This window comes from Pristis pectinata, chromosome 29 (assembly GCF_009764475.1).
Source record: "Pristis pectinata isolate sPriPec2 chromosome 29, sPriPec2.1.pri, whole genome shotgun sequence".
NCBI classification, from domain to species: Eukaryota; Metazoa; Chordata; class Chondrichthyes; order Rhinopristiformes; family Pristidae; genus Pristis; species Pristis pectinata.
This window is the reverse complement of record NC_067433.1, coordinates 20,391,091-20,403,199: the sequence shown is the minus strand read 5'-3', so window position 1 is coordinate 20,403,199 and position 12,109 is coordinate 20,391,091. Positions and strand designations below refer to the sequence as shown.

At 51.4% G+C, this 12,109-nt stretch overlaps 1 protein-coding gene across 1 annotated transcript; it reads right to left on the bottom strand.

The window, feature by feature from the left end:
- Window positions 1-1,132: 1,132 nt before the first annotated feature.
- Window positions 1,133-11,848, bottom strand: LOC127584178 (basic proline-rich protein-like). Its single transcript, XM_052040759.1, has 5 exons — window positions 11,806-11,848; window positions 8,832-10,058; window positions 6,777-6,902; window positions 5,396-5,526; window positions 1,133-1,467 (listed from the first exon to the last, which is right to left on the bottom strand). Exons 1-5 carry the CDS (start codon window positions 11,846-11,848, stop codon window positions 1,315-1,317), a joined length of 1,680 nt encoding a protein of 559 aa, XP_051896719.1. The 3' UTR covers window positions 1,133-1,314.
- Between the last annotated feature and the right edge of the window lie 261 nt (window positions 11,849-12,109).

The following is a 12,109-nucleotide window of genomic DNA, read 5'->3' as shown; positions in this document are numbered from 1 at the left end:
CCAAAGGGCCTGTACTGTGCTGTAGTGTTCTATGTTCTAAACCCAGGTGAAAGACATTCTGGTTGTCTGGGCTGTTCCCACATGCAGAGAGTAGTACCAAGTCTTTATAGAAAAAAATACCTTCTTAAATAAAAAACACATTTCCCAAAGAATTCCCTCCCTGGCACAACCTGCCCGTCACCTTTCACCCCTCCTCAGTCCACCAATCACCTCGGGCTCCTGTCTCACCCCTTCTCCTGATATTGGCCATCTCCCTTCTCTGTCCTAATGCAGGGGGTCCCCCCCCCCACCCCACAGATGCTGCTCAACCTGCTGAGTTCCTCCAGTAGATTGTTTGTTGCTCCAGATTCCAGCATCTGTAGCCTCTTGTGTGTTCCCCAAAGAATTAATGCTCTTATAACAAACACTGTGCAGTTACTGCGATCTTCTCACAGATGTGGTGAGTTAGGGTATAATTAGGACTGGGGTCAGTCTGTGTGTACATCAGCCTACCCTCTGTGCCCAAAACTCCCCCATAGAAGGAAAGGACATTGGACGATCAGAAGGGAAGTCCCCTTGGGCTCAGCCTCAGCAACAGGCAGGATTTAAAATACATTCAAATTCAAACCCCGAGCTTGTTTTATGAAGTGTTTGCATCAGCCAGGGTTCAGTTACACTCTCCACCTCGGAAGGTGGCAGGTTTATCCGAGAGCAGGGGTCGGAACATGAACTAGGCTGACGTTCCAGTGTGGTACTCAGGGAGTTCTGCACAGTCAGAAGTGGCACCTTTCAACCCAAGCTCTCCAGCTGCTCCCAGTGAGCAGAACCCCACCCCCCCTCCCCACCCCCAGCACCCAGGGGTCACCCTGGGAGTCCCCGAGCCCACTCCGCAAACAACAATCCAGTGGTGATCACATTACTGTTTGTGGGAGCTTGCTGTGCCGAATGCACTTCCTCATTTCCAACGTTACAACGTGACTTCACTTCTAAATACCTGCGTCTGTAAAAAGCCTGAGGCTGCAAAAGGTGCCACAGGACCTTTTTTATGGTGACAGGGGTTAGAGAGGTCAAAGCAACAGATCCCTGGCTCAGCCACTGCATGTAGGAAACAGTAATCTGTACAACTAAAATAATTTCCAAGCATTTATTGCTGAATACGTTGCTGGAGCCCAGCACTAGGGAGGACGCCAGATATTAGAAAGAGCTCTGTGCTGTCGGAAGGCACCGATCACCACTGGACCCACAGGCGCCACCTGTGAACACACAGTCTGCCTCGCCCGTCACGGACACCGCACCTCGGCAGCAGTCCGCAAGGAATCTGTGGTCACAGCTGCCTCAGCCGGCCGAGGTTCCTTCCTTTCCTTCGTGCCGGGGGCAGTTCGAGTCTCGGTGTTTCCTGCCCGCGGCACAGCTCTGCCTGTAGACGTGCAGGTCATCGATTGCAGCATCCCTCTGAGAGTTCAGGCCCAGCACCCCTTCAATTATCACCTGGAGACACACAGAGCAGTCAGGAGAGAGCTACAAGAACCTCCCTACCTCCGGTTACTGGATGCTGGAGGCTTCTCCCCGTGGCTGCTGCGCTCAGCTGTAGAATTAACTTAAAAATGCACAGATGTTACAGCAGAGAATCAGGCCATTCGGCCCAACTAGTCAGTGGCAGTGGTTACCCCCCACATCTTCGTCTACCCAACCTCTTCAATTCAAAAGCTGACCCAGCTTCCGCGTCCAGCATTAACGTAGAACATAGAAGAGTACAGCACAGTACAGGCCCTTCGGTCCACAGTGTTGTGCCGACCAATATAAACCTAATCCCCATTCAATCTATCACCCTCTCTACTTCACCTCCCTTAACCCTCTATTTCTCTTTCATCCATGTGCCTATCAGCCTCCACCACCACCCCCAGCAGTGTGTTCCAGGCACCCACCAACTCTGTGTAAAAAACCCACCTCTGACATCTCCCCTGAACTTTCCTCTGTGCACCTTAAACAGATGACCTCTAGTATTGGCCATTACTGCTCTGGGGAAAAGGTGCTGGCTGTCCACTCTGTCTATGCCTTTCCTAATCTTATACACCTCTCATCCTCTGTAACTCCAAAGAGAAAAGCCCTAACTCACTCAACCTTTCTTCATAAGACACGCTCTCTAATCCAGGCAGCATCTTTGTAAATCTCCTCTGCACCCTCTCTAAAGCTTCCACATCTTTCCTATAATGTGGTGACCAGAACTGAACACAATACTCCAAGTGTGGTCTAACCAGAGTTTTATAGAGCTGCAACATTTCCTCTCGGCTTTTGAATTCAATCTCCTGGCTTGTGAAGAACAGCACACCATACGCCTTGTTAACTGCCTGATCCACTTGTGAGGCAACTTTGAGGGATCTACTGTATATACTTGGACCCCAAGATCCCTCTGTTTCTCCACACTGCTAAGAATCCAGGCAATAACCATGTATTCTGCCTTCAAGTTTTATCTTCCAAAGTGTATCACTGCACACTTCTCCAGATTGAACTCCATCTGCCACTTCTCTGCCCAGCTCTGCATCTAAATCCCATTGCAACTTATGACAAGCTTCTTCACTATCTACTACACCACCAACCTTCGTGTCATCTACAAAGTTACCAACTCATCCTTCCACTTCTTCGTCCAAGCCATTTATAAAAATCACAAAGAGCAGGGGTCCCAATACAGATCCCTACGGAACACCACTAGTCACCGACCTCCAGGTTGAATACTCCCCTTCTGCAACCACTCTCTGCCTTCTGTGGGCAAGCCAATTCCGAATCCACACAGATAATTCTCCATGGATCCCACACCTCATAACTTTCTGGATGAGCCTACCATGGGGAACCTTGTCAAACGCCTTGCTAAAATCCATATATACCACATCCACCGCACTACCTTCATCAATTTGTCTTGTCACTTCCTTGAAAAACTCTATTAGGGTCATGAGGCACGACCTGCCCCTCACAAAGCCACATTGACCATCCCTAATGAGACTATACTTCTCCAAATGCTCGTAATTCCTGTCCCTAAGAATCCTCTCCAATGGTTTACCCACCACTGATGTAAGACTCACTGGTCTATAATTCCCGGCATTATCCCTTTTACCTTTCCTGAACAATGGAACAACGTTTGCCATCCTCCAGTCCTCTGGTACCACTCCTGTGGCCAGGGAGGACTCAAAGATCATCGTTAATGCTCCAGCAATCTCTTCCCTCGCTCTCCATAGTAACCTGGGGTATATCCTGTCTGACCCCAGGGACTTATCTATCCTAATGCTTTTTTAGTAGCTCCAACACTGCTTCTTTCTTAACCTCGACATGCTCCAACACATTTGCCTGTTCTACACTAACCTCACAATCGTCTAAGTCCCTCTCCCTGGTGAACACTGAAGCAAAATATTCATTTAGGACCTCCCCTACCTCCTTCGCCTCCAGACACATTTTCTCCCCCTTATCCCTGAGCGGTCGTACCCTCACCCTTGTCATCCTCTTGTTCCTCATATACTTGTAGAACGCCGTAAGGTTTTCCTTAACCCCACTTCTCATGTCCCCTTCTAGCTTTCCCAAGTCCCTTCTTAAGCTCCTTCCTGGCTACCTTATAACTCTCAAGAGCCCTGTCTGATTTTTGCTTCCTAAACCTTAAATATGCTTCCTTCTTCCTCTTGACTAAAAATTCCACCTCTCTTATTAGCCACGGTTCCTTCACCCTACCATCCTTTCCATGTCTCAGTGAGACAAACTTATCCAGAACCCCATGTAAGTGTTCCCTAAACAACCTCCACATTTTTTCTGTGCATTTACCAGAGAACATCTGTTCCCAGTTTACGTTCCCAAGTTCCTGCCTAATACCATTGTAATTTGCCATCCTCCAGTTAAATACTTTCCCATATTGTCTGCTCCTATCCCTGTCCATGACTATGCTAAAGGTCAGGGAGTTGTGGTCACGATCCCCGAGATGCTCGCCCACTGAAAGGTCTTTCACCTGACCAGGTTCATTGCCTTGTTCTAGATCCAGCATGGCGTCTCCTCTGGTCGGCCTCTCCTCTAACCCTGCGAACTATTTAGAGGCCTCTCAACTTCCAAAGTCAAGAGATTTGCTTCCCCTAAATTCCATACTTTATTTAAAACTGTACCCTCAAGTAAGATTACAAAACCCTGGGGATGTGTAGGGGGTTTAGCCTCGATGGTCCAGCTTTCAAGACAACGGGTAGGTTTGATGTACGAGCTGGTCTTGCCATCAATTCTGTTGGTCCCTGGCCAGTTACAGGAAAAGCAAAATACTGCAGATGCTGGAAAACTGAAACAAAGGCAGAAAATGCTGTAATAATTAGCAGGTCAGGCAACGTGTGTGGAGAGAGGAACAAAAGTTAAGTTTCAGATCAATGATTCTTCATCTGAACTGGGCCAAATGGGGGCAATTGGAACTAGTGTGGATGGATGTCTTGGTCGGCATTGACCAGTTGGGCCGAATGGCCTGTTTCCATGCTGTATGACTCTGTGACTCCCATCTAATGGAGAGAACAAGACAAGATACATTTCAGAGGCAATGCGTGGAGTTGGGCTTTCAGGCAAAGAAATGCCTCTCACTTATTACATTCCAAGTTCACGGGCACCGAGCTCGAGGCAGAAATTGGGTCAACTTTAGATCTGAACAGGTTTGGGCTTGTCACCGAACATACTGACAAACTTCTACAGATGTCCTGACTGGGTGCATCACGGTCTGGTACGGAAATTCAAATGCACAGGAACGTAAGAAGCTGCAGAGAGTAGTGCACTCCGCCCAGTACATCATGGGCACATCCCTCCCCACCATCGGTAGTATCTACAGGAGGCGATGCCTTAAGAAGGCAAGATCAAAGATCCCCACCATCCGGGCCATGCCATCTTCTCACAGCTCCCATCAGGCAGGAGGTGCAGAAGCCTGAAGTCCCACACCACCAGGTTCAGGAACAGCTACTTCCCTTCAACTATTCGGTTCTTGAACCAACTGGCAAAACCCTAATCACTACAGTATAGCAACACTATGACCACTTTGCACTAAAATGGACTGTTTTTTTTGTTCTAATTGTGTTCTTGCTTGTAAAAATTATGTATAATTTATATTTAATGTTTTTCTTGTGAACGCTGTTTATCTGATGCTCTGTGCCTGTGATGCTGCTGCAAGTAAGTTTTTCATTGCACCTGTGCACACACAGACTTGTACACATGACAATAAACTGACTTTGACTTGAAACTCGACTTTGACTGCACAGGCAGCATAAATGTGTGCATCAGGACACCAGTCAGGCAGCAGGACTTCACCGGGTGCTGGAAATAGCACAAGAGAGCAAGCAGACAGGACACGTTCTCCAGCCGACTTCTTCCTTCCGCTCCTTACACCCTGCGTCTCCCTGTGCATCAGGTTTTGACTTACTCGATATGCCTGTCCATTGGTGAGCACATCAGCCTCAGCCTTCAGCCACTTGCGGTCCTGGTTTCCCGTGACAGACCACAGCTCGTGCCAGTGTGGGGAGCTCTCGTACCTCAGATATACATTTAAGGAGCCTGTTAAGGAAACAGATTTAGGCTCTTGAGATAAAAAAGGATCCTGTTAGCATCACCCTTGTTCTCAGTGTGAAGGTGAATATCAAATCCAATCGGTTGGCAACATCCATCTGCTGAATTCACCACTGGGTTGGGATGTTAACCCTAGGATGTCCCCATCACACCCAGCCACAGGAGGCTGTACGACACCCCCCAAGGTGACACCACCATGAGGGGCTGGGACGTCCCTTCGATATCCTGATGAAAACGTATCCCTTGATCAGCATTGGGTCATTGGCACATTGCTGCTGCTGTGTACAAGTTAACCCCCGGTCTCCCACATTACATTGCTCAGAACACGTCAGAAGTACATTAGCAGCTGTGGGAAGTGCTAAGTGAAAGGCGCTATATAAATGAGTTTATGTAGGGAGTGAACCAGAAGTTTTACTGCTCAATACTGAAGGAGCAGCTCCTCTCTCTGCATCTCTGCACACTGTAGATTCCACTGACTCACACATACACCAGAACACACACAGTTCTAGAACATAGACAAGCACATACACACACGCAGCTCAAGTGCACACACACTCATACACAACACACAGCACAAGCACACACAGCACACACACGCAGCACAAGCACACTCAGCTCAAGCGCACACACACACATGCAGCACAACCACACACGCAGCACAACACACGCAGCACAAGCACACACACACACAGCACAACCACACACACAGCACAACCGCACACAGCACAACCGCACACAGCACAACCGCACACAGCACAACCGCACACAGAGCACACACACACGCAGCACAAGCACACACACACAGAGCACAAGTACACACACACACACAGAGCACAAGTGCACGTGCGCACACACACACGCAGCACAAGCACACACACAGCACAACCGCACACAGCACAAGTGCACACAGAGCACACACACACGCAGCACAAGCACACACACAGCACAAGCACACACACAGCACAAGTGCACACAGAGCACACACACACGCAGCACAAGCACACACACACAGAGCACAAGTACACACACACACACAGAGCACAAGTGCACGTGCGCACACACACACACATGCAGCTTACATACACAAACGAGGCCATCTCATCCTTGCAGTGCCCCGAGCTGTCCCTCTGCTCACTAGCAGCCTTCCTCACACTGAAACCCTGGAACAGGTAAACCCTTTCAGAACAACCGCCCTGAGCTACACACACAGCGCAGTGTCCGGCTCTCTCACCACTCACCTATGTGCTTCCCGTACATGTTGTACCAGAACGACAGGCACCTGTGTCCCCTCAGTAAAGGACTGATGAGCACAGCCTTCTCTCCACACTGCCGAGGGAATGATGCCTCCAGGTACAGGTAACGACCTGGAAAAGAAAATCCGCCGGATCACCTCGCAACCCCAGAAATCGAGGAGTCGCTGAAACTAAAGTGGACCCTTTATGTGATGGGCTGTTAACCTGTCTGTGACTCCCATGTCTGTGTACTACAGCACGGCCCACTGGCTCATCCAACCACTCACTCCACTGATGGACTCGGCACTGGGGACTCTGGAATGTGTTGGGCCGAGGGGCCAGGTGTGAAGTGCAGCTGGTGACACCCCTTGATAAATACTATGATGCTGGAGGAACTCGGGTAGAAAAAAAGATAGAGAGGCTGGGAAAAGGAAGAAGAAGAGGGATAGGCTCTTTTTTCTACCACCCCCACCTTTTTTTCCTCCTTACCTTTGACCCATCCCCCAATGGATCTGCTCCCCTCTCCTCCCCCGCACCTGCCCATCACCATCTCTTACCTTCATCTACCTATCACCACCTTGTGCCCACTCTGCCTCCTCTCTTTTGCCCACCTATCACTGCTCTGCTTTCCCCTCCTATATATCGGGCTTCCCCTTTCCCCATCCTCAGTCCTGAAGAAGGGGCCTGACCCGAAACGTTGACCGCCTGCTTTTCTCCACGGATGCTGCCTGGCCTGCTGAGCTCCTCCAGCATCAGCGTGTTTTTCACCTAGATTCCAGCATCTGCAATCCTTTGTTTCTCTGGTGACACCCCTTCATTTGCTGACCTGCATTAAACATTTGTCTAGCTAAAGTTTTTAACTTTTCTATTTCTTTAGGTACATTTCTAATTATGAGTAATATGTTTTAACAAATTTATTTTTTTTCCAATAATTTTTGTTCATAATAGATTAACTACAATGAACTGTTTCTGAAGATTGGGGACATTGAAATAATGGAATACACCTTTAACAGCAGGAACAGTGTAGGGGCAGAGCTGTGAGACCCCCACCTCACCAAACTAACTTTGTTTCTCTCTCCACCAATGCTGCCTAACCTGCTGAGCATTTCCAGCATTGCCTGTTGAAATAAGTGAACCAGACAGATTTTAACCACATCCTGTCAGTGTTACAGTCACCATGAGTGATACTGACATTCTGTATTCACTTAATTGAATTTCAGATCCCCAGTTGCCAGAGCAGGATTTGAACGAGATCACCAGTCCACGTCTCCAGGTTTAATAGCTGCGTTACTGTGCCCTTCATCCCGGTGGTCCGGAGAACACAGCCCACTCTCTCCGCATGGCCAGATCCCTTAACTCCTGGAATCGATCCTATGAACCCAGCAGGCATTTCTTCGCAATGATTCAGATGGACTGCTGTAACCAGGAGCTCAACCTGGCCCCAGCCTAACCTGGAATCAGAGTGTAATCGCTGATCCGTACATCACAGGAGGAGCCATTCAGCCCATCAAGTCTATGCCAGCCCTTTGTAGACCAATCCAGGATTGTAGCCCTGTGAACTATCAACAACTCAATTCTGAAGAACACAAGCTTCCATCTTCACAGATGTTTCTGATTTACAGAGTCGGTGGTTACAACTCCACTTTTTGACAACAGTAACAGAACCATAGGAAGGTTACCGCCAGGAAAGAGCCTTTCAGTGTGTGCAAGAGCAGTCCAGCCAGCCCCAGTCCCAGAAAATGTAGGAAACACTCAGCAGGTCAGGCAGCATCTGTGGAGAGAGAAATAAAGTTCATGCCCCACCCTGGCAGGGCTCCAGATCCCAAACGCTTGCTGCATTAGATTTGCAAATGCTCTTCACAGCATTCTAAGTACAGGTTACACATCGGAGAGGCTACATTATCAGGTGATTTGATACACAGCTTTACCTACAGGGTGTGTGTGTACAGACATTACTGCAGCCAAGCTCTCACTATAGCTCAGAACCGTGGCTCAGAGGCCGAGCGAGTTCCAGCTGTCCATTGCTCCACCGTCCCTTGAACTGGGACCATTTTGCCTTACCTCCTCGCCCTTTACACTGGCCTTTGCTGTGATCTGCTTTCGGTCCCATCTTCCTCGAGAACATTTGGTAGTGATGAGGCATCCAGTCGAAATCGTCGGTCTCACACTGTTGCCAGCCACACAGACCGTGCTCGAAGTCACACAGGAGCTCCTCGGATGGGTCTCCAACGCCCGAGGCCCAACTGGGGTGAATCCAATTGGTGTCGCCCAAGGGGTCGCTCGCCATGGGGCTGTCCAGTCCGGTGGAAGTCCCTGAAGGAGCAGCTGCGGAAGTGGGGACCAGCTCTGCTGAAGGACCACTGGGTGGGAGGGTTTCAGTAGTGGGAGGCAGCACTGAGGGTCTGGAGCCCAAATGGGACTCGGTAGAGGTCACAGCAGCCAGATGGGTCTGACCAGAGGGCAGGGTCTGGTCAGTGGACGTGGTCTGGTTGGAGGGGGAGGTGTCAGTGGGCGGGGCCTGGTCAGTGGGCGGGGCCTTGTCGGATGATAGAGCCTGGCTAATGGGCGGGGCCTGGCCAGTGGGTGGGGCCTGTCTGGTGGGCGGGGCCCGGTCAGTGGGGGACCAGGTTGGTCCTCGTGTGATCACATGGACGGGCGGCGCAGTGGAGGCGCTCCCTCCGGCGCTCCCTCCCTGGGCTCTCCCGCTCTCGGCCGGTCCGGAGGGCAGGGACGCACCTGGCGCTTCAGCTGACCTGTCCCCCCCGGCCGGAGTGGGAAGGGGCCCCGGGGACGGCAGAGACACGGGCGGGGCGTCTGCAGGGAGCCCCGGGGCGTCTGCAGGGAGCCCCGGGGCGATGGCACCGCCGGGGCCGGGCAGTGACCCTGCCTCTGGGGGATGGATCGCACTGGGTGCGGGACCCTGGTGCCCGGTGGGGAGGGGCACCCCCGAGCCGGGAGGGTGGGTGGTGAGACGGGGGGAGGAGGGCAGCTCTGCCCCTCCGGTCAAGCGGGACACAGGTGGCTGGGAGCGGGCGGTGGGCGGAGGCTGCCCGGGCGGGGCAGCGGGGGACAGGCGTGGGGTGGCCGGCTCCGCGCTCCCGGTACCCGGGCGCCGCCCCTCCCGGGGGTCCCGCACTCCCGCCGTGGGCTGCATCTCTGCGGATCCGCTCCCGGCAGGAGCCCCCGCCGCCCCAGCGCCGGCTCTCCCAGGGAACGATGCCGGTCTCTCGGCCTCCGTGCCTCTCCCCGGCTCCTGGGTGGCACCAGCTCCGTCCAGCAGCAGCTTCCCTGCGGTGGGGGGAGGAGGGGGGGAGGAGGGGGGGAGGAGGGGGGGAGGAGGGGGGAGGAGGGAGGGAGGGAGGGAGGGAGGGCGGAGGGAGGAGGGCGGAGGGCGGAGGGAGGGAGGAGGGAGGGAGGAGGGAGGGCGGAGGGAGGAGGGAGGAGGGAGGGCGGGCGAGAAATGCAAGTGCGGACTTTAACCGGTGAAGTGGCAGCTCGGCTTCCCCGAATCAAAGCCTGAAGCAGATCAGAAAGGCGCCCAACCCCCTCGTGTGGCCCCGTCGCTGGGAAGAGAAGCAGGGCAAGGCCACTCGGCCCTTCGTGCCCGTTCCTGAAGATCATGGCAGTTCCTTTACCTCAGCGCCACCTGAGATCCGTTTAATACCCGAGAATCTATTGGTCACCTTCTTGGATAAGTCAGGAACCTCCGCATCCCCTTGGATAGAGAATTCCAAAGATTCACTGCCCAATGGGTGAAGAAATTTCTTCCCACCTGCCCTGCACGGCCGGCCCCTTATTTTGAGACTGTGATCCCCAGTTGTAGACGCTCCGGGCGGGGAAGTCAGCGCTGTCCCTTCCCTGACAAGCCCAAAAAACAGTTGGTATGCTTCAATGAGGTCGTCTCTTTTTCTTCTAACCTCATGGGATATAGCCCTAGATTCCTCAGTATCTCCGCATGCAACAAACTGGCACCCCAGGCATCAGTCTGGTAATCCTTCACTGCCGTCTGAATACATTAACTCCTTCCTCATTGGGATATCAGACCAGGTTCCAGACATTTCTTGACCGCAAATCCTTCTGAAATAAAGGCCGTCAAACCATTTGCCATCCTCATTGCCTGCTGTGTGTGTGTGTGTGTGTGTGTGTGTGTGTTCAATAATTCATGTCCGGGGCACCCAGATTCCTCTGAACACCAAAATCTTTTAGTTGTTCCATTAAAAGATACTTTGCCTTTATGTTATTTCTACCAAGGTGGATGAGATCACATCGATCCACATTACAGCCAATCTGCTACGTCCTTGTCCCTTCACCTAACCCACCTACAGCTCCCGGAAACCTCCCAAGCCCACACTGCCATCCCACTTTGTACCATCAACATATTGCACTTGAGCCCATAGGCTGGTTAATTGATACACATTATGAACAGCTCCTGCCCAGCATCGATCTCGCCCATTAACAAATTCTCACACAATGCATTCTAATTTTTTTTAATAATCAGGCATAGCACCTTCTCAAAGGCCTCCTGAATGCTTAAGCACACCACATTAACTGGTTCATCCTGATCTATCCTGTGAGATACACATACAAAAATCTCTGCCGATCAGTCAAACATGATTTCCCTTTCATTAGTCTTTGTTCACTCTGCACAATCCTACTTTCATTTTTTTCCTTGGGACCCAGTCGGCACTTTCTTGAGAATAGATCCCAGCGTTTCCTCTACTACTGACGTCAGTCTGTGGTTCTGTGGTTTCTATCTCCTTCCTGTCCTGAAATTGTGGGGTCACATTTGCTATTTTCCAATTGATGTGAACCATTCCCACATCTATGGAAGATGACTCCAATGATCTACAATCTCTGTAGCTGCCTCCTAAACCCTCTAGTGCAGGTCATCTGCTCCTGGGAATTTATCAGCTTTCAATCCCATCAGTTTCTCACACTCGACCTCGGGCGGCCCAATTTGTCTCACTGTCTCTCTGCGCGATAACCTTTATTTTATTTATCATCTTCAAGTAAGATAGAATAACCAAATATTTACCATACTGGAGGCCAGGCTGCTCCTCAAGCCCATCTTGGTCCATCCCATCCTCCAAGGACAGCCCCTCTTCCTAAACCCATCACCGTCCAGCACTGGGGCTGCAGCCCTGCAGGTCAGAGCCCCTCATGTACACCCCCAGGTGGTTTACAGGGGTAGGGGTTCTTCTGCTTCAGGTAGACCCCCCCCCCCCCACCCCACCACCACACTGGTGTAAAGATATTTTCCTCCTCTCCCATCTAATCCCACTAACAATTACTCTGAACCCATGGCCTGGGGATTGATCCTGCAGCTGAGGGAAATGGTT

What these genes read in the sequence shown, in the direction of transcription:
- LOC127584178 (XM_052040759.1), bottom strand. Translation starts at nt 11,848, where the DNA reads ATGGACCAAGATGGGCTTGAGGAGCAGCCTGGCCTCCAGTATG. An exon ending in CCAGTGTAAAGGGCGAGGAG is followed by an intron (nt 6,903 to 8,831) that starts GTAAGGCAAAAT and finishes TTTCTTTTCCAG; the next exon opens with GTCGTTACCTGTACCTGGAG. An exon ending in CCAATGGACAGGCATATCGA is followed by an intron (nt 1,468 to 5,395) that starts GTAAGTCAAAAC and finishes GTGTGTCTCCAG; the next exon opens with GTGATAATTGAAGGGGTGCT.